Consider the following 27510-nt stretch of genomic DNA (forward strand, 5'->3'; position numbering starts at 1 on the left):
GGCCCTGCAAAAATTCCTTATAGTGTGTGTTTGTCGTTTGTCGTTGCTCAGTGACATTAGAAAAAGCTGCCTTTAAGTAGCTCAACCAAGATGGTCATATTTTCAGTTTGGTTTGTTGGTTTGCCTGTTTGTCAGCAAGGTTATACAAAAACCACTGGATTGAATTCTATGAGACCTGTTGGAAGTGTGTACCATGACCCAAGAAGGAACCCATCAAATTTTGCAGTGGGTATTCAACCCTGGAATGGGTGGATGCAGAAATTATTTTTCACTTTTGCAGAATGAGTATTGGCTGCGAGCTGGCCTCTCCTCCCAGGCTCAAGAGATCAATGCTGGTCGAGCGAGGCCGTGAGTGAAGAGAAGAAGCAGAGAAATAAGACATTTTCTTCTGATTATTTCACATTTGTTCTAAAGCACAAATAAACACTCCCACACCTCCAGACAACCCTGCAGGAAGATGCCACATTGTTGACAAAGTGCACATCAAACGCACGTCTGGTGCCTGCGTTTTTCACCTGTGACTGGTTGGGGGCTGCAAGCCATCTACCTAAAGGCTGATGCCCAGAAATATTCCCAACATAGAAAAAGAAAGAAAATAGAAATACAATAGAATAGAAAAAAACCTCGAAAAAGACACAAAGCTTAAAGATTTCAGAATGCATATCATCACTGATGAACCCAGCAAAACAGACAATATTTTCACTTAAATATCTTTTCAATATCTGGGATACCCCTCGGACACGGGTATGCGGTTCTCTCCCGGTATGGAGAACTCGCTACTACAGCAGTTAGATCAACTAACTCCACCAGTGTTCTCGCTTGATTAACCTGCGTCAAGTCACCCACAGTGGCCGCTGATTCACCGGATATTGTGTGATTTGCCAACTATTGGTATTTAACAATGTGTAGACATTTGACATTTGTGGAAAAAAATAAAATAAATATAGTGAAAGACATATTCCAATACATCATTTGAATATTTGATTTCTAAGTCTGCCAACGTCATCATAGATAAAATTGAATATTTTAATAAGATATTTATTTCGAAAGAAATTTAACCGGAAATACAGTTTTTCTTTGTGGTAAATTTTACAGTGGCTAGTTTGCGGACCCCTTGTTTTATGTAGCTAACAAATACTAGTCATGATTGTATGAGGGCTATTGGTAGGATATCAGTTAGCATGAATAAACATGAAGCTTTAGTACTCTTTTTAATCTATGCATATCAGACCTCTGGGGATTGGCAGGAAGATAGCAAATATGTGTAAGACTAGCACGCTAACAAGCTAGCAGTGGTAACGGTACTTTGGTTTTACTGATGTTAAATAGTCCGCAGCTGGCAGAGTTGGCTAGTCTGAATGTTACAGCTAACAAGCTAACGATAATCAGTGCTTGTGGAGACAGACTTTAAGAGGAATAAATGAAGAGGCATGGAAAATAACAGGGATATCACTTCGAGCACGGGGTCTCCGGATTATTTACAACTGGACACATACAGTATAGAACTAGCTTGTTTTCAACGTAGAATGACGACATTTGCACCGTTCAGCTGCCTTAAACACGAGCGTCGGTGATGCTGTCGATCCCTGGACAAAAGCCCCGGTTGTCCGAATTGGGACAGAGCACCAAAACTACAATATAAACCATGAAAAACTGTGAGTATCAACAAATCGACCCGCAGGCACTTCCGACTCCAACACCGACCCCTCCACCTCATCATGGGAACGACAGGAAAGAGGAGCCGAGGAGACCGAGGAGAAAGTGGGAAGTTTTTCCCGGAAAGAATCGCTTCTACTGCGATGGAAGGATCATAGTGGCCCGACAGAGTGGGGTTTTGCCCCTCACTCTGGGCCTTATTCTCATCACAAGTGGATTATTCTTTATATTTGAGTGAGTTCGTGTTTAATAGTCAGTCAAAGACTGTCATACCTCTTGCCAGTTCACTCATTGTCCTAATGTCAAAGCTATGTTATTTTTAGAACAAATTTTTAGCACATCTTAGTTTCCGCTTGAGTGCTGAAGTATTGGGGCAAACCATCTCTATTAATTGACATTTTACTGAGGTGACTCCTGTCTAGTGTTTTTGATCTACGCCGAACTGTAGAGCAGATGAACAAAATGTCCTTATTCGTGTTTCACAAGCTGAATTTCTTCGTTAATACGCAATTCAGCTTAGAAAGCTACATTTCATAATAGAGTTAGGTATAGTTTGCAAAAATAAACATACCGGAGTTTTGTCCCACCATTTGACCGTACTATATGTAAATATCTGTTGTAGATGCACGTAAAATGTAGTTTTTTCTTGCAGCTGAATATGAAAGCAACTTTCTCTCTATCACAGTGTAGTGAAATGTGTGTTCTGTCTCCGGGGATTCAAGTAGTGATTAAAGTCTCTGGATGTTAATTAAAATAGATCCCCTGCTGGGGAGAAAAGTAGGCTCAGTGTTATGAGATGGGTCCTCACTGACCATACCATCTCAACATGGACAATGTGTCTTTGTTATTCATCCTCTCTCTGTCTGTGGCTGCCCCATATCACAGCTGTCCCTTCCTGGTGAAACACCTGACCAGCTGCATACCTGTTATTGGAGGAGGCCTCTTTGTGTTTGTGGTCATCACCCTGCTCCAGACCAGCTTCACTGACCCCGGCATCCTGCCCAGAGCAACCCCAGATGAGGCTGCAGACATTGAAAAACAGATTGGTAAGAGCTAAAGTGGAGCCAGAACTTTACTGTTGTGCTGTTTACTTTGATATCCCATATCATAAAACCTTCCACTTTTTAAGTATTCACAGTTTGTCCCCAGAGTGGTATTCCTGCCAGTTTATTGCACTCAGGGTAGCCCACCATAGGCACCGGAAGTCTCCATGTGGCCTCAGCCTGCTTAAGCTCAGCTCATTCTTTTTCTTTAAAAGTTACCCTCTGCTCAGTGGCATCCATTCATGTAAAAACTTCAAGGACATCCTATTTGTGGCTCTGTCATAAGAGCTTTCACGCGGTTTATTTTGCTTCAGAGCACAATTCACAGTTGAGACTGAAGGCGTTGTTCCGCTAGCGTCTGCTACTTTCCTTTGAAACCAAAACATAAGGCAAGGTCTGATGGAGCAGTCACCAGCCATTTATGTTGCCAGTTCATTTTAGTGATGATGAAATCTTTGACACATGAAAGGTCCCACGTAGATATTTTTGAAAAGGCACATTTGCCATATGAATGTCAGCTGGGAGTCATGAGATCATTTTTGTCTGGAAGAAATGTTTGGACTGGAAGATTTGTTATCTCTCTGACAAGGTCCTGTAAAACCAATCTGTCCACCGTTTTTCACCACAGTCCTGTTCACAGCATGCCATCAGTTATATTCAGTGTCAGTCTGAAGTCTTGCCAAGACCATCTTTCCTTCTCACATTGGCAGGCTTCAATACAGTGACCTCAGTGTCTAAAGTTGGCTTCATGTACACCTTGTTAACTCCTACTCATGCCGAAGTTTAGGCAGTAGTGATGTAAGATGTTCATATTACTCAACCGTGCTGCTCTTGTTCCAGCTATTTTTGAAGCAGAGGCTCTGACACAAGTATTTACCTGCTGTCTTTAAGGAAATGCTTTGGACTTTTAGGTTTACTTGGTAGTCTCTTAACAGGTGCACTCTGTAGCATAAATTGTCACTGAATCCCAATTGCAGACTCATTTTTATATATGGGGCAGGGGGGGACTCCCTGATTTTTACATATGCTCAAAATGTCCCCCAATGTGTTAATGTAAAAAAATCTAAATTAAAATGATTAGAATTCATGCAATAATTGTTACAACTTGACAAAGTGCCATTATTATTAGTACCAGTTATAGTATTATTGCAGCATGTGGTTTGTCCAAGTGGTGTTGCCGTACCTCAGCTGCTGCTCAGCTGCTGTGGGTACAATCAGTGTAAAACCCCAAACGATGTCTCCATTTCATTACCTTCAAAAGTATTAAAAAGTGGAAAACTAGTATGTAGTAAGAATGTTACTTGGGCTATGTCACTCAGTTGTGATTTTATTTTGTGAAGACCCTCATCAGATTTTGGTGTAGACTCCACCATCATGGGTGTTCATGCTAGGAAAATTACCAAAAAAAGGAAATTACGGAAACTATGGCGATTACTAACTTACATCTAAGTAGTAAGGAATCAATCCATTTTCTATACTGCTTATCTGTCAGGGTTGCAGGGGGGGCTGGAGCCTATCCCAGCTGATTACGGCCGAGAAGTGTAGTGACACAATATCAACCTTTTTTGTCACAGATACTAATAAGATGAATAACAAGTGCATTCAGTTCCAGCCTGCCGGTGTGCCGCATTCTGGCTAACTTGCACATTCACTGGAAGTCTGCCCTCATTAATATTAGTGTATACACTTGTGACTTAGCTGTAATGACAAAACTTTGGTCTCTAAAGCAGAAAAATGTTTGGGTTAGAAAGTTCACAAACCTTTTAGGGATTTTTTTGGAGTGTTTTGTGTTTCAGGTTGTTCAGGGTGCAACAAAGGGCTGGCATTTCAAGAATAGACAAAAAAATAAAAGAAAATAAAAGAAAGTTATCAGTTATCACTTAAGATCAGCTCATCAGTGAATCTGATTAATTTTGTCCTGTTTCTCTTCACTGTCCTCTCCCCTGTAGACGGCACCGGGAACACCAGCTATCGACCTCCGCCGCGCACTAAGGAAGTCCTCATCAACCAGCAGGTGGTGAAGCTCAAGTACTGCTTCACCTGCAAGATGTTCCGGCCCCCGCGCACCTCCCACTGCAGCCTGTGCGACAACTGTGTGGGTGAGCTGCGGACACACACGCACACTCTGACATTTACCAGCGATTAATCATGAATAGAGGTTTCCTGGGCGGGGGGGGGGGGGGGGGGGGGGCTGCAGGGAACATCGCAGCGTTGCCGTGTTACAGGCTGGAGTGACACATCAGTGTATTTCCCAAACTGTTGAAGTGTTCCTTGAATCAGATTTAAGTGAAAATGTCAGCGGTTCCGCTCATTCCGAATTCTCCTTTGGCGCGTTTCTCTCTCAGAGCGATTCGACCATCACTGTCCTTGGGTGGGCAACTGTGTGGGAAAACGCAACTACCGCTTCTTCTACACCTTCATCGTGTCGCTGTCCTTCCTGACGGCCTTCATCTTCGGCTGTGTGACCACACACCTGGCACTGAGTATGTGTTTTTCCCCTCAAACAGCACCTGCCAGATGGGTGAGATGTACCACATCAGAGCACTTTAGGTGTATGAGAAGAAAAATAAACAGAATGTTTTTTTTGTTTTCTGTTTTTCTTGTGATTGTTTTAAACATCTGGCATTCATTTATTTGACCACTAGTCTGTGTATTCAAGTTATATATCGTATTATAAAATGAACATATTTGAGCTCGTCTCTGGTGTCATTGCTTCCACATTTGGACCACACTCTTTTTCCTCTTCAAAGGACTTTGAAACACGCTTCGAGCTTTGCGTCATTGTTGTGTTTTTGTCTTTTTCAGGGGCTCAGGGTGGAAAAGGCCTGGTGTTTGCTCTTCAAGAGAGTCCAGGAAGATATCCTTTAATCACAAACACATTAAACTGAATTTGTCCCAGAAAAGCTGTTAGTTCTGGTGGCGGGCATCTTTTGACTCGGGCACGGGTATCTTTTCACGCCTCTGTGGCCAGTCGCTGTTTATTTCTGCCTTTTTTGGTTCAGTCAACATCGCTTTGGCCTGGTGGCCCATTGGGCCTAAATGAAGCACAGTGTTTTTATTTATTTCTCCCTCCTCTGACATGCTGATGTTCTCCTTGATGCAAGCTTTCACTGCAGTGGAGCTTGTAATATGTTTCTTCTCAGTCTGGTCCATCTTGGGCCTCTCAGGCTTCCATACATATCTGGTTGCTTCAAACCTGACCACTAATGAAGACGTGAGTACTGCCTTGAGTTACGTTTGTAACATTACAACTGCAGCAGTGAAAGTGCTTTTAGTGGAATACCTTTAAAAATAACATTAATTGCATTACATTGACATTACCATAATAGCACATTTGAATATCATTTCAGAAATGCACAAATAAAGTATCCCAGTAATAATGGATAATGGCAGAGGAAAATATCTCTTGACAAAGAGTTAAATTCTTCCAAATCAAATCAAGGGCTACCTTGCAGAGTCTGTCAGAAATTAAATGGAAAACCTGTGAAATGCTGTACCATAAATATCTTGTCTGTGCCAGATTAAAGGCTCCTGGTCAGGGAAGAGTGGAGAAGATGTCACCAATCCATACAGTCATAAAAACATCTTCATCAACTGTTGCACTATGCTCTGTGGACCCATGCCACCCAGGTTAGTCTTAAATCTCACATACTGTATGAAATGCTAAAGGAATGCGTGTGTGAATAAATTACAGTTAGCGTTAGCATGTTTGCTTTAGATTCATGCATCATGTCGTTAATATTTGTTTCTGTATGCTTTATTATCAGTTGGTTTGTCAACTATTTTTATCACTAATAGTTTTTTTTAATCGGGGGTGGCGGTGGAGGGGTTGTTCCAATCCGACTCTGATGATGATCAAACAACACACTGACTGTGCTTTAATCAGTCAAGTGCAGTGAGTGTCAGGTGGTAATATGGAGAGAAATACCTTTAATCACTAGCTGTTGTTACTGTGGTGCAACAATGGGCTCTATGCCTTGACATGGACTCTAAATATAACTCATTTATAATAATTCTACATATAATTATAAAGCAAAGAATCTTTGTCTGTCTCATTCTGTCTGTCCCTCCGTCATCCAGACGTCTCAACCATTCATCCAACCTACTTCACCCTTGACAGGTGTATTTCTGAGGATTTGAAGACTTGCAGGATAGAATTTGATGCAATTTGGGTATGCGAGATGTTCAGTATTAATAAACTTTGAATAACCAAGCGAACGATGCTCTGAACGGCGGCTGGGGGCGGGGCCTCAAGGCTCAATTTAACTTGCTGGGCAACTTACACAAAGACAAGACAGCAGATTAACCATCAGAGTAACTTTTAAACTGTAACAACCATGTATGAGTGAAAAAATGACTTAAGCTAACTAAATGAAACTAAATCATTTCAGGTTTTTACTGGCCCCACTCTTTTGCTAGTGATTACCTTAACTTAAAATACAGATTCTCCAAATCTGGTGAAGGGTTGCTATGACATACAGTTATTCTATTAATCTATGCGTCACCCCTTGTTTTGAATTGGAGATCCAGGATATTTATGATCAGGCATCTGACAAATCGAGTCTATTATCATTATTAATAATATTACACGGAACATTTGGTCCTGCTGTTTGATGTGAAATGGACACTCATTACACTTTTTGTTGTTCAAAATTCTTTCTTCAGCTTGATTGACAGACGAGGTTTCCTGCCTGCGGATGAATCGGTCCAGACCGCGAGCACGGACGTTGAGCTGCCCATTGTGGCCACTAAAAGCGAGATAAACGTGGTAGGAGGATCTTCTTAGCTGGCTTTTGGCTTGCAGGAATCCCCCAGTCCTGTGCCTGCACCCCCCGACTCCCACCAAAACCCCTCCTCTGCCTGACAGAAGCCTTGTTGCCTGCTGTAGCCCCAAGCCAGCATCTGTCTGCTGCCTGTTGTCGACTGTTGTGTTTGGGTTAATCCCTACATGTCCCGTATTTACCCTACAGTCAGGCGTTCACATGTAATTACAGTGGGTTGAATTAGTGCACGCTGGCGTAATTTGCGTTAGTTTTAATCAAAGTAAAAGGGAGGTTAAAGGAATAATTCGACTTCTTTTGGGAAATGTGTTTATTTGCTGTCTTTTCCGAGAGTCTCCTGTCAATGTGCTAAAGCTGGCCACGACTGGTAATTATGTTGTAATGCTAAATGCCCAAGCAGTGTAAGAGTAGCACAAGTAGAGACAAGTCAAAATGTCAGCAAACTGACTCAGTAATGGCACAAAAATATGCAAAGTGAAGAGACATCTACGGCTCAATAATGAACACAGTTCTAGTTTTTAACATTTCTGTTTAAGTACGGATTACACAATCCAGATACATCATGTAAATCAGACATTGTGTTTCTCACTGTGGACTGAGCTAGCAGGCTAACAGTTTTCTCTTGTTTCCGGTCTAAGCTAACCGCCTACTGGCAGTAGTTTCACATTTAGCGGGCAGACACGAGAGCTCTCTGTGGAGGGGGGAAAGCAAAATAAGCCTATTTCACCAACCACGTTAAAGTATTCCTTTAAACTGTGATTTAGTAATGTGCTGTCGGCTTTGTCAGCCCGATGAGTTCAGACGTCTGTTCTGGGCAGCAGCTCACTTTACCTCGTAAAAACATGAACAGATCAGGTTTACTGACATTTTCCTTTGATAATAAGCAACAGAGAAGCTATTCACTATGTATTTTTTTAATTCTATATATTTTGTCATCTTATTTTTTTTTCTATCACAATCTCCTCCTGTTTTGTTCCTGTGCAGTGAAGTCAACTCAGGGTCTTTTATGAGGTAGGAAGACAGCAGGAGTAGTAAGAAGTGAAGGTGCTGTTATCAGCTCTTCGTCCTCACAGAGCGATTCTCTTGCTCTCTCTGACAGCAAGAGATATAAAAGGATGAGTTGAACAACAGCAACTTTTGTTTACAAGACGTAACTGCGGTTCAGGTGGAGCTGCAGTCTGAGCCACAGAACTCGCATATCAAGTAGTAGAGTAGGTGCTGTTCAGTTTCTTGGAAAACAAATGGCGGTTACGCCCAAACAATGAGACGGCTGTAAACACCTTTTTATATGTGTGTGTATTGAATTGAAAGCCAGTTGAGACTCAAGTGTTTCTAGTCTGAAATTTGGTTTGTTTCTATCAACTAAATGTGTTTTTGTTTTTTTGTTTTTTTTTTTTAAAAAGTCTTTCAAACTCAGTTGATAGACTGGGAAAGTTATTTCTGGGTGTTTTTTATTCTGTGTTGGTTCTCCTATCACATGTTAATGGTCATATTTGCCTGCATATGAAAGGTCAAAGTGCCAAATTATTTATGACTCATCAAGCCAGTGAACATCATTTCCCACTTTTTTTTTTGGTTCATTTCCCCATCCTGTTTTTATACATATTTCTGTTTTGTCATTACCTGAATTGTGAAAATGTAATAAAATTTCTATTTTTGTCCATGCATTTCATCTGTGTACTGATTTTTTTCATTGGTTTGTTTGTTTGTTCACCTTCCCCATTAGCATACAGGAAAGTAATTGTATTTTTCAAGGTAATAAGAGCTCCCTACAAAGTGTCGGTATGCTCCCCGTCTGTCTATTCACCCAGTCCTAACTTGTTGTTCTGTATGTGGTCTGTCTCTGTGCCTGTGTGCTGCCACCAACACTAGGAGGAGAAATGTCTAGACTTTGGTGTGTCCTGCACGGGCTGATTAGCCGCTGTTAGTGCAGGAAAAGCGATGCTTGAGCTTGGTAAGCCTGTTCAGAGAAGGGAAAAGTGAGTGTACAGCCTGTGGTGCACGCCACTGTGTCTGTATATCCTCATGGCTCGCTGCTGTACTGCTGCACGGCTTTATTCATACACTGCCATGTTGAATACATTGCCGAATGCATAATTTAACACAGTACAGGGTGCGCTTTATGTAAAATTAATTCACAATGTACAGATGAGTGGTTATTCAAACTATTTTACTGTGCTGTGTCAATGTTGATTTGAAATTTGGTCTTTTTCATGCCACAGATTTGCCAAAATTCAGTTTTGCTCCAATAAGTTGTTCTTAGAAACATATTTGAAATAGAAATTAAGGCCACAATGGGAGAGGAAAGCAGTGAGGCTTATTAGTAACATTTTTAAAAGTGGGTTAGATGTACAACATTGTAATGTTTTTTTTGTTTTGTTTTGTTTTTCCAATTTGGCCATTAAATGAAATCAGTAACTGGGAGGGAGCTCATTGTGAGGATTATGATGCCAGTGAATCACTGATAGCTATGTAGATAATGTAATGAACTGAGAATAAACCCATGCATAATTGACAGCTGATGGATATTTTTTCCTCAAGTTGAGGGGGAGCGACTCTACGCAGGGAAAGACAAATAAGAAGTGTTGTTGAGACGTGTCCTTGTCTATAGACTCATTATGACAAAGAAAAGAATTGTTGCCCTTTTAACTGAGGGGTTATGGGGCTTTTTACATAGTGAATCAGTCTTTGAACCTTCATTAAGATTTAATGTTTCAAATTAAAATTAAAAAATTAAATTAAAACAAACTACTCTCAGGGCTTTGTGCTCTTGATCTTCAGATATGTAAGACACTACATAAGACATATATAATACACTCAAAGTGTGAAACTTTGAGTGTATTATCTATCTTCAAGTCTGAGGAGTTTTAAATATTAATTCAAGCACTGTTTCAAGCTGCATTAATCAATATTTTTATGTTTACATTGGAGCAAAATGAATAATAATGTGAAAGGGCTTACTTATAGTAAGTCATAGATGATTATCACCAGCTCTGCAGTCCCCATCAGCTCTTCAGAGCCTTTTAGCTAGAAGGACAACAGAAAGTGGACCACGTTAATCAGGTGGTCAGAAGCCACTGCATGAAAAGCCCAAGCAGTCATATCCTTAATACAATAATGTGTTTGACAAAGTGTTGAACTCTGGGTGTCCCTTTCATACCCAGTCATGATCACCTGTTACCAGTGAACCTGTTTACCTGTGGAATGTTCCAAACAGGTGTTTTTAGAGCAGTACACAACCTTCCCAGTCTTTTGTGGCCCCGGTCTGTCCCAGCTTAGACCTACTGCTGGCATCAAAGTCAGTGAGATCAATTGTTAAATATATCTGTACTGCCTTTATACTGTTTTCAAAAGAGTGTAGGCCAAAAAAAAAAAAAAGAAAAGCAAATTACGAAATTGTGTCTTTTTATATTGCCTTGTTCCTTGAATATCTTGTCTTGATGGCTTGATGTCTCACGTAGACCTTTGAATTGCCCTGTGGGTGCTGTGCACTTGAAACCCATCATGGTTGGACTCCTGCTAATCCTTTGCGTTGACTAAAAATTTTGACTCTTCCTAACAGAGAGTTTTCATTACAAAGTATTTGAAAGTTTGAGAGAAGTGGGCGAGTACTGGGCAGGTAGGCTTGACCACACAGCAGAGTTGCATCATGGGACATGCAGGATCCAGTGGTTTTTGTTTTTTTGGTGCTTGATACAATATAGGAACTAAAAGGTCAGGATATCTTGGCATCTGATGCTTCAACTTTGACCATTTGTTTTTGTTCCTCCAAACGCCTATGAAATGTGGTTCCCTCTGTCTAATGTGCATCTCCATTCAGATCTTTGGCATGAAACATTTGCGATCTCATGCGTCAGAGCACTCATATTGGCTGCTTGCACTCTCAGTTGGTCGTTGATTCATTTTGCACAGCTGTTGCTGAATTGACTGAAGTGATTTGACACACTGCTGCTTGCCCTGTTAAATTCACTGGTTCGTCTCATCAGTTCTTGTCTTCCTTTCTTCCCCTCTTCTGTCTCGTGCCTCCCCAGTGCACACAGGGAACTAAAGGTCTGCTGGAGTCGGCCACTCGCTCCCCGCTCCTGTCCACCTCATGCCCTCAGGGGAAACCTCAGACAGCTCATACCTGCCCAGACAGCAGCCTTGCAGTGAACTCTGACCCCTCACCGGAGCTCTCCACCAGTTGCGGGGCCCGCCATACCCCTAGCTCCCAAGGTGTTCCCTCTCCACCACGTCATGCCAAGAGTCGGTCAAAGAACAGCAAGCGAGCAGCTTTGCATATTCCCAGTCCTGCCTACGATGTTCCTGTTTTACCTTCCTCTCCGGACGCTGCCTCCAGCCCCAAAGCTAGAGCTTACAAAGGAGCCAGCTTCTCCCCTTTGCACTGACTGACTTGAATGATGGCTTTCTCAAAATGCACATTGTTTGAAACTTGCATGCAGTAACACAGTCATGTACAAATGGTATGAATTCTTCATTGTTTCTTGGTTCTCTGGAAGTCCTGGGTAATTGAACTTTGTGATCAATTTAAGTGGAAGTAGGAACACTAGAGCACACTGGGAGAGGATTATTCTGGCTGGAAATGATGCAATGTAACCTGGTGCAGAATGAAAAGCACATAAAACGATGAAATTTGTAAGATTGAGAATCTGGTGTACCAATAGCGTGGCTATTTGATGATTCTCATGTGAAATATGAATTTTACCAGCATGTCAGATCAAATATTGTGAAATGGTGGCTTTGATGTAGAAGGTGGACAAACTGTGGGAGTTTGAAAAGCTTGGAGAGCTAAAGCTCAGAATTTATATACATCTATAAGGAGAAAAGTGGCTTTGAAAGGGAAAATCCACCCAAATATAGAATTCGCATATGTAATGTCTGTAACCCTGAGCAGCTTGAAGTGTGAACCTGAACCAGTTTCTCCTTAAACTGAGCTGCAGAGAGACAGTTTGTACTGATGATGTCAATGTTGAGACATAATAGACCACCATTAAAAAAGAGATGCTTGTAAAAATGATGATCTGTTATTTTGATCTATAGAGGCTTTATATTTGTAAAACTTTCCTCAAGCCAAAAAAGAATCTGTCAATCCTAGACAGGACAGCAGGACAAACTCCACTGTCCATATTCGTCGGGACATACCCAGGAAGTACCCGGATACCCGGAAACCAGAAGCTAGAAAACCTTTTTGCTGTATGAACTGAATAGGCACCATCTTTGAGTCCTGTGTCTAACTCTGTTATATAGCTTTGGCTATCTCAGTCAAAGATATATGGGCCCATTGATTATTCAGTGTCAATGGACCAAGCCCCAAAAATGGTCATTATCACAGTTTTCTTTGTTTAATGGTGCTGACTTTGCGGTCCAAACTTTTGAAATTGCACTGGTGAATTCTGTTTTTGTGTGGATTTCCTTTGCTCGAACAGCAGTGAGTTAAGTGTGTGTCAGTTGTATTGATGTGTGCTGTTGTTCAGATTTCAGTGCTGTATAAATGGCAGTGAATGCAACTGCATGACAGTAACTAACGATGTATTTTATGGTACTTTTATTTACATCCAAACATCACATTATACACCTGAGAGGTCATCAGGAATCCAGACCTAATGTGGATTCCTGAATATATTTATGTACCTGAGCTGAAGTGTTATTGTTCATTGCCTGCTCTGCACCACCTCCTGGTCATGTTTTCATTGACATCACATAATGAGTTTAGGCTTTTCAGTCCTGCACACTTTGTATCACCAACAGCAATACCTGTTTCCTTCTCCTTAAAGTTTTGTGCGCTTGGACAAATTTAAAAAAAAAAAAAAAAAACACATCTGTGTGAGTGGTTGTGTTGGTTTGTTCTCAGGTGGAAAGCTGTAGGTATTTAATATGCAAGTTCTATGTGATCACGTTTATCCACTGTATAACCTGATGGCAATAGCTTCATAAAAATGCAGTGATCCGAACAATCACCTCCGTGCACTAAAACGTAGGCATGCACACACATATACACTGTTTGTCTATAGTTCGCTGAGAGTAGTACAGCATCACTTTGTATACTCTGTGTCGAAAGTCATCCCAACACTGTCTGGATGTTTGCTGAGAGTGAATGCATTTCCAAGGAAGAGAATATTGGACTGTATTTGTACAAACTGTATGGTTATTTAAGCGGACACTCCTGTCAAAATAAATGAAAAGGAAAATTAAGTTCACTGAGGAGGCTGTTTGTTTTTATGTCCCTGAGGTACTGCTGTTAACCACTAGATGACAGTGAGGAACTACACACATGGAGCAGATAATCCACTCACAACCAGTGTGTAATCTGTACTGAGCTGCAAACACTCCTTTTAACATCTCAGAATTCTTCTCTTATTCCTTTGCTTCTCTTTAATTTCCTTTTGTCCTTTATTATTACTTCATGTTAAATAAGAGAATTCAATATAATCCCCTTCCCTGGATTACAGTGAGGACTCTGAACTTTTTGTGACTTTGTTGTTCAGTCTTAATTCAGTCATCCTCATACTGAAACCTAGAGAAGCAATGCCTGAAAGTTAAGCTGTGCTATGGGGAGTAGACAGGTGTTTTAGATTGAAGCGCAGTGGTAGCCTTGAGGCTGGGGCTGTGATTGTTTCGTTTCTGTTTTTTTTTTCTTTTCTCATCTGGATTCCACAGTGGATTGGGAAACTATAGATGGAGGAAGTGAATGAAGCATTTTCTCTCCTTTGTTAGCAGCTTTCATTGATCAACATTGCCATTCTGTAGTGGTGTGAGATATTTTCAATTGTTAAAGTCTCAGAAAAATTTGTTTATATATATATTTACGAGAACATTAAACATGATTCAATAAACTACATTCAAAGCAATAAAAAAAATAAAGATCCTCACAGGTGTTTGTGAGAAGAGTTGAACACTTTAGTCTTTTGTTTAGTCTTTCGTGACACCTCTTTTGTCTACAGAGCCCTGCCCTGCTTTACTTTGACTCAATGAACTGATATTTGATTCCGTTTGCAGAATCAAAGTCTGCGTCACACAAAATGTAAAATATTCTGTGATCTGTTTGAGTCCAAAGTTCACGAGCATGACCTGTGCGGTACATTTCTAAAATGCTCTGTCCTTCCTGATCCATTGCATGTCCTCTCTTCCTTATGCTTTATTATACAAATTGGATATCAGATACCAAAATGGTGCTAAATTACAAAACCAAAAAAAAGTTTTCTGGCATCCAGTTTTACCTCTGCTTTGTGCAGTGGGTATCACCACTTATTAAACAAGGCTATTGTTATTCGCTTTGTCACGCAACATGGATAATCATAACAGTGATGTGTGCAAGCATTTTGGACACCACAGAGGGGAAATCACCTGGCAATTCTTGACTCAAGTTAAGTCAAATTAATTACATTTTTCATTTATTTATTTATTTTTTAAGTGGCATCTATACAACAGTAAGTTAAGGAATACTTGTGGGGCTTGTATATGCAAGCTTCCAGCAGTAAAAATACTATTCTAGATTAAAAATGATAAAAACTTTTAATGTTCTTTGGCCTTTTTGCCTTTCAATGTTGATAAATCTTGTGTGCCTCGAGTGTCACCATCAGGTTATGAAACGTTCCGGAAGTACAGTCGAGGTAAATTGTCAAGGCTTTACGTCACTCCCTGTTTTACAACATGGTCCTGAAATAGCTTTAAAAAGCATGTCATAATCATGTGTGCCATTGCGTGCCATCTTTTCGTGAATGTCTGCAGGAAGAATGAAGACAAGCAAGATTTTATTTTCCTTCTGTTCTTTAGGTTGCCTGACGGGAAAGAAAACAAAAGAGGCGGTATTTCTGTACCGCGTCTGCTATTAACTTGAGAAGAAAATGTTCTGCTGTCATTTTCTATAAATTTCATCCAAAGAGGTGTCGTCATTATCAATGTTATGTAATGAGTCAACGTAGTTTCATTAGCGGCAGGTTGCTGTTGCTCACGGAATCAACTGTTGAGAACAAAAATAAGCTGTTTTTTTCTTTCTCATTTTTATCTATCTTAAAGGGCGGGTTCATTAATATTTTTGTATTCTTGAAGTTTATACGTATATAGCTTTCCAGTAGTGTTCCTTATGTATTCAAATGCAAACATTCAAATACTGGTCCAAGTGCACATCTTAGCATCAAAGTGCTATATTGCTAAGCCCCTCTAGAAACCTGTGACCTGACAAAGGTTCCTGTTGATGATGTGGCTACATATCAGCCCCCCCCCCATGTCTCCTGTGCCTCTGTGACTTCGGGAACTTCAGGTCCGTGTCTCTTTGAACATGGCAGACATGGCAGCCAGGATGAAATGTGAACTTCAGCACACAAAATCCAGCACAAAATCCACCTTCCCACAGCATTGTTTTTGTAGTTTAGGGTCTGGGGTATCAGCATTGTAACCTACGCTGCTGTTTTTTTGCCAACAACGTCAGCACTGGCAGTGACTCTAGGTTTTCTTTGTGATTCCCCTTCTTCCTCACATCAGTCTGCCCCTCTGCTGTCTTCAGCCCCACCATCCTACCTAGTTATAATAAACTCACTTTTAATGAACTGTGTCTGTGTCTGGAAAAGCTCCAAGCATAACAAACCTGTAATTTCCCTCATTCACAAAAGTTTTATCACCAATAATTTCCATTTTTCATTGTACAAATTACAGTTGTCTCTTGCATGTGCTCAGTGATCTAGAATAGACGAGTCAGTTTTGTGTTTGTGTCATTTAGCTTAAGTGCCACATATTTTTTTTAAGTAGCTGGTGGAGACCAAAACAGAGTTAAAAAGAGACTGAATGTTGGGCATACTATATATGTACCTAATACTGCTGCATGACATTCAAAGAGGTAACTTCAAAGAGGCTAACATTTTAGCAGTAACACATTTATGAGGTCATAACACATCATGTTGGTTTTAAAGCTTGCTTTATTGTTCAACTTGGACCAAAAATCTATTAATGCATTAATGGCGGAGTCCTTGTATATTTTCTAATGGCTAATTTAACACTGACTCATTGACTGCATTGATGCTGATCAATGTGCTTTGTCCTCGAAAAATAAATAAAATCTAAATTACATTAGTCATTAGTCATTAATGTCAAATGGTGCCAAATTGTCTTCCCATTGGTAAAGTGCATTTAATGCCTCATTCCAGGTGAGGCAGATGTATAAATACTTTTGCACCAACCATATGCAACATTGCCCATCAGTTATATAAACAAACAAACAAACAAAGTTATCTGAACAAATTTTTTTTGTAGCTGTCTAACTGGTGGTTTACCTGTCTGTCTTACATGTGTATAGCTTACGAGGGAACCGGGGCTCCCCTCTCGCCATGTGCTCTTGGGAATGTCAAAATTGGCTTGCTACAGGCCAAGAAAATGTTTAATGAGCTCCTCGGAAGAACAAGTAAATGTTTATGGAGAGCAGCCGCTTAACACCACTGATCTCCCCTTCCTTGTCTGCTGTGTATGGCTGTGTCATGAAAACACAGCACAGTTGCTAAGGAGATCCCCTCTCTGCTTAATGAGTGGGGTCTTTGTCAGCTTCAGGTTAAAACTTTTCATCACCCTTCACTCTGCATTCACTTCATGGCCCCAGTAACATCTCATCAGATGCTGTGAGCAAGTCTCATTTAGTATGGGCCTTCTGCAACAGCCAGCACCAAAGCCAAGATCAAGGGCAAGAATGGGAACATTTCCAGAAAATTATCATTACTGGCATTAATCATCATTACTGGCTTCAGCTAATGTTCTTTTGACACAGATTTTAAAATCTAAATGCTGTCATCACTGTTTCTTCATTTATGCTTAAGGCTAAGATTCTTTCAGTGTATAACAATTTCTTCGAGAGCAAATTAAGATCCAGCTTTGAGGTTATCCATGGTGAAATTGCTGGTCTATTCACAGTCACTGTATCACATGGGAACAGTACTGTCTCCTACAAAATAACATTGTCATGCAATTAATTTGCTTTGTCATCTGATGGACATCTTCTATTAAGTCTGAATTACCTTCACATTTAATGTGATGTTCTTACACTGCAGCAAAAGAGAGGAGGTCAGGCTGAACTCTTACAAACACCACAAGTTTACCCTAACCATAAGAATTGGAATCAGAATCAGAACACCCGATCCAACTTGAACACTTGATTATTGGTCCCTGGGTAAAACTGGGTAACTAAGCTTTCTTACCCATTTGGGACCCCATTATTTCCATACCTTAAATATGTGGTTTCACTAGGTTAAACCTAACAAAAATATTCACTTTCAATAGAAAAGTTGTCATTGTATTTATCAAAGACATTATTTTGGGAAGGTCTAACATTTTAAGCCTGTAACCAGAAAGCAATATATTGCTCAGCAGAGGAAAAGGCGACATGACAAACTCAGTTGCCAGTTCATTTGTTGACTATGACTTGGTTCTTTGGGCTACAGCTTTTTTAAAATCTTAGTTAAGTGAATAAAAAATTGCTCTCATTATTAACACAACACCTGGCACCAGCTGGAAAAGGGGATAGCAATGGGATGTCCCCCCCCCCCCCCCATTCTCTTCACGACTGCATTCAAGATCATCTTGATAGGTGGGAAACAGATGGTGGGAGGAGTCAATTCCCAAGCAGGCCAAAGACTCCCGTCCATATGGAGTTATATGGATGATGTCACCACCCTCCTCCAAATAGCAGCCTGCACAGTAAGACTCCTCGAAAGGCTGGAAGAGTTGCTAGCATGAGCCCGTATGAAAATCAAGATGACGTAATCCTGCAGCCTCTCAATCTGGAAGGGGGTCAGAAATGACAACACCTGCTTCACTGTGGACGGTGAAAGGATTCCCCAGGTCGTGGAAGCAGTGCGAAGTCTTTGAAGGTTTTACATGCTGATCTCTCCGACAAACATATGACCTTCGCTGTCACAACCCAACTCCTGGACGGCCTTCATAAGATCAATCAGTGCTTCCTGCCAGGAAAATTCATGGTTTGGTGCTACCAGTTCACGTTATATAAATGCCTCATGTGGCCACTGAAGCTGTGTGACATCACCGTGACATCATTCCTTAAACTTGAAGCAAAGGCCAATACCTACATCTGAAAATGCTTCGGCCTCTCCTGCTGTCTCTCCAATGCAGCACTCTTTGGCAGTAACATGCTATGGCTACAGAAGAAGAGACTAAGAGACTCACCTGCCGTCCATCCAAAACGCAAACACACAATTCTGGACCGGATGAAAGTGGAATGTAGCTCAAGCGGTAGACATGACCACAGACTGAAACACCAGGAGATCGTGGGTTTCACACAGCCAGGCAGAACTGGCTTAGGATGGGGAGTACCATTGCCCAGGTGGTCCAAAGTCACCAAGAAGGAGAGAAAAGATCTCATGATCTCTGAGGTGACCAAAATGGATAAGGAGCTTTACAAAGTCACAGCTGTGAACCAACAACAGCAAGGAAAATGGTCCACTTGGAAAGCCATGACCAACAGGGCCATCACTTGGACGGATATGTGGAGTACACCCAAGGCAAGGTTGAGCTTCCTCATCAGAACCACTTATGACACACTCCCCAGTCCCTGTAATCTCTACACCTGATGTGGCTCAGAAGAACCCTGTCACCTCTGCAGCTCCCGAAACCCTGGCATCAAACACATCCTCTCCAGCTGCAAGGCAGCACTGGCACAGGGCAGATATAGATGGTAACACGACAAAGTACTGTGCAAACTGGCTGAGCTGCTCCACACGCATAGGCTGGAGGTAAACGTGCCAGCGCTCCATCACCCCAAGGATGGATCCAGTTCGTCAGGCAGGGGAATATAGCACAGTGCAGCACCAGCGCAAGGTTCACCTTGTTGTCCCCGTGGGGAGAGGGGTAGCTGGCAGCCAACCTAGGCCACCAGCTGAATTTTCCTACCAAGGTCACTGGTTTACCTCTTCGCCTTGACATAGTCCTCTGGTTAGCACCTGCTAGAGTAGTCATCCTGGTTGAGCTGTCCGTCCCATGGGAGGAGGAGATGGAGGCTGCCTATGAGAGGAAGAAAGAGAGGTATGCAGACCTGGCTGCTGCTTGTTCTCAGGCTGGCTGGAGGACTCTCACGTTGGGTGCAGAGGCTCCATTGGTACATCCATGCAGCCTTAAAACCCTTGGTTTCACAGGCCATAGGAAGAAATGAGCATTGCAAGACCTAGCTCAAGAGGCAGAGCAAGGAAGTTTCTGGCTCTGGCTCCAGAGGAAGGACAAGACTTCAGGAGACGTCCCTCTCGCTGCTCCACCACCCTGAGATGTTCCGGGATTAAAAGAGCTAAACATCTATGAAGGGTGGCTCCTCGCTGATGACCCTGCAGCTAGCCAAATGGCACCGTCTTAGCTGCATCAGGCAGAAATGCTGAGCAGGTAGTTCTACCTGTGCTTACATCTATCTCAGCAATAAAGTGTGTGCTGAGGGATGTCATGTCTGTGTGATAACATTTGACTGAGTTATCACAGCCTCTTCTTCTATACCTCTTCTTCAACTCCCCTGTGTCCCTCTGGGGACGTTTTTGGCTCTCTCATTTGGCTTTGCCCTGTGGAATGTCTATGTCTATTACAGACCATATCTTGTAGTATCCCAGGGGTAAAAATGCTGCCAGGAGTAATGACCTGAAGGGACTACAGTATATATTTCACTCCCTACCTCCACCCGTAATGTTAATCCCATCTGAATAGGGCTGCATTTATAATGCCAACAACAGTGACACAGCACTAGCACAAAGGAAGTTTCAGTGATCATCCTTTTGAAAATAGCTGAGTTTTGAATAAAAGTGTGTAATGCTGTGTTTCTGACCAAACCATCGCAGAGCCTATTGCACCTCCTGCCTGATCGGGTTTGAGGATTTCATTCAAAGCACTAATTAGCACAACTTTTATTCAACACTTGTAGCTGTTGCTTCCACAAGTTCTGTATTTTATATTTCGCATTATGTATTTACTAGAGTATGTTGATTCAGACAGGTTCAGTCCAATTCTGAAATTCCTCCAGTCATTGCTGTCTTCCGCAGTAGGAAATGGTTGATTTGTCATATGTCCAAAGCAGCAACACACATGAATGAGTGCTTCACTTGCTTTGAAAAGATTCAAACAAAGCCACTGCTGATTTGATTCCATTACATACAGATTTTTATTTCTTCAATCTGTGAAACCCAAAACAGATAAGTGTTTGGTCTTGCTGTCATTTTTTTCTGCATTGTTTGGTATTCAGAGGTAGGCTGTCTGACAGATGAAAGATAGAAACGGTGATGGAGCACCTGAATGCCACATGTTCATTGGATAGGAACTTTTAAATTCTTGCCTCCTCCTGTACACTGTGACAGAGTCACACTGTCAGGTTTTTTGTGGTACAGTTAGTATAAAGTGTGGGCACTTTTTACAGTGTGGGCTGGCATTACCTCACTCTCCTCACCACTATCCTCACCACCAACTGTTCAGCTTCTAACGCCGTGTGGGGTCCACCAGCGTGAAACCAAGCTGAATGAATGGTAGGCTGAACGTGCAGCTGAAAAGGTACTTTCTTTCCTGCAGTCAGCTATCATGTGCAGCCGTTTGACGTGCGCGGCAAATTAATTTATTTTGCTTTTACAGGCGATGTGAGAGATTGCTTGTGCATTTTCCTGGAACTACAAAAAAGCTTGCAGCACAATTATCAGCTCTCTTTTGTTAAAAGCAGTTGTGTTTGAATCTGGAAATAATTAGGATGATGGAAAGATTAAATAAAACATTATTTTTACTACTTATATTACTACTATTTCATTTAAGTGATGCAATCATAATTCTCAGATGTAATAAGCAATATTATTTCATTCTACTTTTGGTTGAAATAACTTTTTACAACTATTAATTGAAGGGTTCCTTTAAAAAAAAGTGTGACCAAGAACCTTCCATTTTTATAAAACAACAACAAAAACAACAACAACAAAAAAAAACAATACAAAACAAAAAACCTGCTCTGGTTCTAAATCAAACAACCAATGAGGTAGCTAACAATGATAGCGATGGCAGCATCAAGCGCTATTGGAACTTGTCTACAATGAGACATAGTACAAACATGTGATCACAACGGCTCTTCACAAAGATTTGGGCTCTTTATGTTTGATGCCATGGTGTTCATATCCACGAGTGGCATGGGGACAAACAGTGGGGAATAACATTTGGGGGCAAACCGTGGTGTGTGTGTGTGCATGTCTTTGATGTTCCGCTTTAACGCCCATGTATATGCATGTTAGGTGCATCATTTGGTTGGAGGGGCTTATTGGAGTAATAACAGGTATCAGAGAGACAGAGAGGAGGAAAGTTTTGTATTGCATATGGTCAAATTGCCTGTTGTAGTTTTAACATAGTTAAAACTGATGGTACTGCAATCCTGCTGCTTTAAGTGCTTACATTTGGGAGGAAAGTCACCACCTGTATGCAACTATCATGCAGTAGTGATTTACATATTACAAAGCATTATAGCAGGAAGTAGTGTTATTTTTATCAAGGTTTGGGTGGTTGATATGCTATCTTCTCTTATCTTGAGCAAAGTCGACAGTTATGCTTGAATCCATTGGTGAGGAGGTTTTTATTTAATGGAGGATACGTAGTTGAGGAGAGGTCAGCAGGTAGACAGTCAGAACACACTGTTAGACAATGATGTAGGATATGACTTTTCTCCATTTTTTCTCCAACCATTTTTCCTTTTATGGATTGTCTTTATTTTGTCTATTTGCAAAATGTCAACTGCTAAAAAATAAAATATGTTTCTGAATGCACATACTCCTTTGCTTCTTTTAGAGCTTCTGAGATTGTTTAGAGGGTTGCTGACCATGAAGGCTACAAATGGACCTGAGCCTTGGTTGGGCCTGCCGTGCAAATCCAACCAAGGACCAGAAAATAAGAGACCTAAAATAGAGCAAAGGACTGCAATTCTGTCAATGAGCCGTGTTGTGCGAGTAAAAATAATCCTGTGGGGGAAAAAAAATCAAAGAACTCTCCACCCCTTATCCATATTTAACTCCATTCAAATCAAAATACAACCGCATGAGAAAAGCATTGGATTCCCCCATGGTTTGCAATACCATTAGGTGAGAACGCACAGCTAACATATGCTGGGAAAGGAGACTTGTTTCAGTCCAAGTTCAGAGCTGAAGCAATAAAGAGGGAATGTAAATGTAATTGCAATAATAATCAACTTCTGAAATTCTGCTATTTAACTCTAACAACTCTCTGAATGTAAACCAGAACATAAAATATATGTTTTTTAAAACTGAGAAATGTCAATAAAAGCAAACATTCTCACACAAAATTCCAATCTCCCTCTGGAGTAACAACACAGGAAGCAAACCAACATTGAAATAACCCAGGACAGAAAGTACAGTAAGGGTGTTGTGGTCGAGGTGGTGAATGGGCAGGAACATTGGCCTTTAATTCATGACTTTTACTGAGAACACACTGTGAGTCAAGCTTTAATTTTTAGCTAAAGGTTTTGTCTTTTTCACTATAACCAAAGGCTCTCCCTAACCTTAACCAAAATTGTTTTAGTTGCCTAAGCATAACCATAGCCTCGCCTGAGCCTGAAATATAGTTGTTATAGTTGCCCAACCTTAACTCAAACTTTGACTTATTTTACTGAATTTTAAATTTGAATGTAAAAAGCAGTCATTCAACTTGGGGAACCAAAACTTTGTGCTACCTATAGCTCACTAACTAACGAGCTAGTTGTGAGCTTGGTTTATTAATCACAGTGAAGAGATGGTGCTAACAGCAGGAATCAGGTGGTGCTGTATATGTTTCAGTTAATCTCTAATAGAAGCAACATGCATTGTCAATAGATTACTTTGATCACACCTTTCACAACCAGAGCAATAACCAGACAAGCTTCTCTAGCCACCTGTTATTGCAAAAGCTCCTACCACACCCAGTGATAATACATTTTAATACATTGTAAATTTGTCCTGTTTCAATACTGTGTACACCTACCGACATGAAATAGCAAATGTTTGCCATCACACCCTCTGCAACACAGTATTGAAATCAAAAGACATCAATATGCAATGTTAATCTATGAACTAACTTTGCCAGTAGCATTGAAGTTATACTGCTACTTTGAAAGTCGTGAAACATTTCTTGCTTGTTGACTAGATGTATATTGCAACCAAACCATATTACCCATGCTAGCTATATCTGATTTTTTTTTTTTTTTTTTTTTGAATGCACATTAGAGACTTAGTCTTGCTGTCCTCTTCAGAGTGGATGGACATTGATAATACAGTCATTTGGGGGTTTTAAGAAGCTTAGAAAAAGGCCAGTTGTTCTGTAAAGATTGTGCACCTACACTTTGTCTCCTACAGCTATGGACTGTAACAGATGCTTCAGTGAAGTAGATTACTGTCAACCAGTATGATAATCAGAATCAGAATCAGAATCAGAATTCCTTTATTAATCCCTGGAGGGAAATTCTTGAAATCGGTTTCAACACAGAAAGAGCAGGAAACCAGCGCGCTTTCAGTTCATCTGCTCTTGCTGTTTGTTATCTGACAAACTTATGTCATTACATTAGCTGACAGTATTGGGCCGTAGTGTCTACAATTTTTACTACATTTCTGAATAATGTGATGGTTGCATCATTGTTTTCTAAAGCAAACAGCTTGTTACTCTGTTGTTATTAGTTATGTGTGATATGTGGAGGATTTTTTTTTTTTTTTACCAAACTGGTTTTGGAATACTTTTATTAATCACTGAGATAGTTTTCACTTGGAATGTAGTTGGTTCAGTATCTTGAAAAAAGTATAGTAAACTGTTTTTGCCATGTTACTGCAGCTTTAGTTTGCCACATTTCGCCCGGGAGTAGCTTCATTTAAAGTAACTGATAGCTTAACGTTATTTGTTTCTTGATGTTAAATAGTCTCAGTATGTTATGCTAATTTTAGTAGCTTGAGCAGCTTGAAATGTAACTTCTTACTTTTAATTAAACTGTGGTGCTGTTAACTACAGTACTTTCAGTGAAGAAAAGCTTGTAGCTTCAGTGCAGTTCCAAGTAGGTTCCTCAGTAAAGTTTGGATAAAGGAATAAACTTGAAGACAGAAACACTGCTGCTTAACACTCTTTATAATAATAACCTAATAATAGTCTAAGAGTCTGGGTGCTCTTTCAAACTGACAACAACCTGTCATTTCAGTTAAACTGTCATTTACTTAAGAACATCAATTGCTAACTTGTGTCTATATATAAGTCTGAAAGAAGCAACTGTAAGTGCATAAATAACTTTCCCATGACACCTCCATAAGAACCCCATTTCACATTTTCACATTTTTCCATGCACTATCTGTGCTACTCTGTGCCATGGCCCCTATCTTCCCTAAAGGTTTGAGAGAGTGTACAAAATCTGTATGAACTCTAATAAAAGAAGACCACCCGTGAAAAACCCTGCTATGCCATTAAGTCAAATTCCATATGTAAAACTGCACACAGAGGTGTATTGTTGCACTGTATTACACAAGGAACTAATCACAACAGTTAATATATCTGCCCTGATGAAACACGTTTATCACATTTGCTGTATTTCCATGGCAAATCAATTTGCCACAGTTGATTATATTCATTGCACTTAATTACTTTCACTAGGAGGCTAAGTTTAATTGCATTGGAGGAAATATCTTGCCTGTATATATGCTATACATGTACAGTTTGAATATGAAGTTCAAACATTTTCCAAGTGGTAAAACAATTTAAAGCAGACCAAGTTTGTTGAACAGCGAGAACAGTTTTCTCTGCATAGACTTGTAGGAGATGTGATCTAGGTGTGTCAGCAATGATTTCATCCTATAACCTTTCAAAATACCTGGATTATCACTGCAAGACTTCAAAGACCTATAGTTTGTCAATCCTGTAACATATACTGCTCTCTGCTAACATCAAAAGAATGGACAAATGGATGAATTTATGTGGCTATAAAAGGGAGTTTTGGGCTGAGCGTGAACGGCCTCACATCTGTGCTCAATCTTCACTGTGGCGTGTAATGAACATCACAGAGCCTTTGTTCTCTCCCAAAGGAGAGAGGGAGCCAGGTAGGGGGCCTGAAGCTCAGGTAAGCCTGTGTATGTGCCTTGCAACTAATGGAAAACATTAGTGGAAGGTTGTGAAGAGTCAGGCTTTGCTGCTGGTCTTACTGGCGACCTTTAAACCATGTGGCTGGATCATCTGGAGACCCCTTTGACCAAAGGTTTGGAATATCCTACAAATAAAACCATGGAGTGCAGCTAAAACGTCAACCTGAGTCTGACATACTTTCACATATACAATACATCCTTGACCTTTTCACAGCTAAAACTATAATATGGTACAAAGTGAGGGTCAATAGGTCAGCCTCGAGTCTTACACATACCACAAGGAGATGAGCCACTGCCAGATCTAAAGACATTTCTAACAGGTTTAGCTTTTGCTTTCTTAACTGAAAGTACAAATTAAAAAGCAAGGTACACTTGATTCAAACTTGACATCTTATACTAGATTATACTATATGACACTTTCATATTCATATTTTGGAAATCGAACCAAATTTTTGTTTTATATTTGCATTAGTAATGTGCTTGTTGAATCAAATTAACTATTGATGCCTGTTACGCACAAGAGCAGCGCCTATTCAAAATGTTTGGAACAGGCCGATTGCTTGGCCTCTGGTATTGCTGCTTGCAGCTTTCTCGAGAACATCTGACTTTACACTACTACTTGACACTGACTGTGTATGGCTATTAAAACATCAACATTAAAACTCAAATTAGCTGACCTCATTAGGCATAACCACTGTCTACATGGTTCTGGATATGATGTAGGCTAATGTAAGGTTGTACCAAACAATTTTCAAACAGTTTTTCAGTGATTAATCTAAATCAGTCAATTATGGTTCCCAAACCTTTTCATATCAAGGACCCTAAACTACCACAAATCAGCCCGTGGACCCACACTTGACAAGATGTTTACTTTTAGAAGTGTATTACAGAAAGTCTGTGAGGCTAAAAAATCATTTTCCTGCTGCCACTCCAGCACACGCTCGCTGTTCTGGTCCACAGCAGCACATTTGCAGCACATTCGCTGTTGCTCCTGTCACTTCCTGAAATTAAACTATTCTTACTATTTTAGCCCTGAAGCCCCAACCTGCTGCTGTACCATATATAATGCTGTTCAACTGGTCTGTCAAAATTCACTAATATACAGGTCATTTTTACAGACATTAGTACAGTCAACTCTATCTTCCAGGAATGGTTGAATGAAGCAGTTTCAATAATATGTTGACAGCTCACTGCTCTTAAAGCTGACGCTTGAGACCACAGCTTCCAGTCATACACCTGGAATGGAATGAAGGAAGCCTTTTCTCTCACTGCATCAATTACTTCTTTTCAGGCAGGAAGACAAAGTTATCTGTGAGAGTTAAAAGTAAGTTTCAACACAGGCCAATCTGAAAGTTGTAATGTGTTGTCGTCTGCAATGTTATATACCACATAATGGAAACGGGCTTTTACTGGCTTGGGTGAATTGAATGATGGTAAAATCACACAGAGGGCTTATTTTGACAGCACAAAAATCATGACCATACCCTGGTACTGATTACACGACTCCACCTGACACTATAAAACTGCTCAGCTAAATAGGGCTGTAATCTGATAGAATCTCCACAAAGCCAGTGGCTGGGGAGTTGCTATAATAAACCACACACATTGGTACTGCATCCAACCCAGAAGGTGTTCTTTTGTAATTTAGTGGAAATCCGGATGCAAGCCACATCTTATCCCTGCAATATGGTCAAGAAGCAGTGCTTCTGCTGCTTTCAAATGCCTGGGCAAGAGTGTGCAGTTATCAGCCTCCAGCATCAGCTACTCAACAAAGGGTTGGAACTGGAACTGTAAGAGGTCTAACTAGCCTTGTTGTTTATATGCCTTAGAGAAAATTGCTTTACCCCTAATGGAGCATTCATTAGTTTTTACTGCCATTACACCTCATAAAGCATGTTTTGATCTCCACTGATCATTTGGTGTGAATTCCAAAGAAAA

General features: G+C 40.6%; 1 protein-coding gene across 2 annotated transcripts; it reads left to right on the plus strand.

The window, feature by feature from the left end:
• Nucleotides 1-1085: 1085 nt before the first annotated feature.
• Nucleotides 1086-13669, plus strand: zdhhc18b (zinc finger DHHC-type palmitoyltransferase 18b). Of its 2 annotated transcripts, none has more exons than XM_046417454.1 (9): nucleotides 1086-1890; nucleotides 2542-2702; nucleotides 4649-4798; nucleotides 5045-5182; nucleotides 5505-5556; nucleotides 5811-5913; nucleotides 6220-6329; nucleotides 7365-7467; nucleotides 11512-13669. In XM_046417454.1, the coding sequence occupies exons 1-9, from the start codon at nucleotides 1646-1648 to the stop codon at nucleotides 11866-11868; spliced, it is 1419 nt and encodes a 472-aa protein (XP_046273410.1). In that variant the 5' UTR covers nucleotides 1086-1645; the 3' UTR covers nucleotides 11869-13669. The 2 variants fall into 2 exon arrangements, with proteins under 2 accessions (XP_046273410.1, XP_046273412.1); XM_046417456.1 differs by lacking the exon at nucleotides 11512-13669 and adding an exon at nucleotides 9207-9235.
• Nucleotides 13670-27510: the final 13841 nt, after the last annotated feature.

Source organism: Scatophagus argus, chromosome 17 (genome assembly GCF_020382885.2).
Source record: "Scatophagus argus isolate fScaArg1 chromosome 17, fScaArg1.pri, whole genome shotgun sequence".
NCBI lineage: Eukaryota > Metazoa > Chordata > Actinopteri > Scatophagidae > Scatophagus > Scatophagus argus.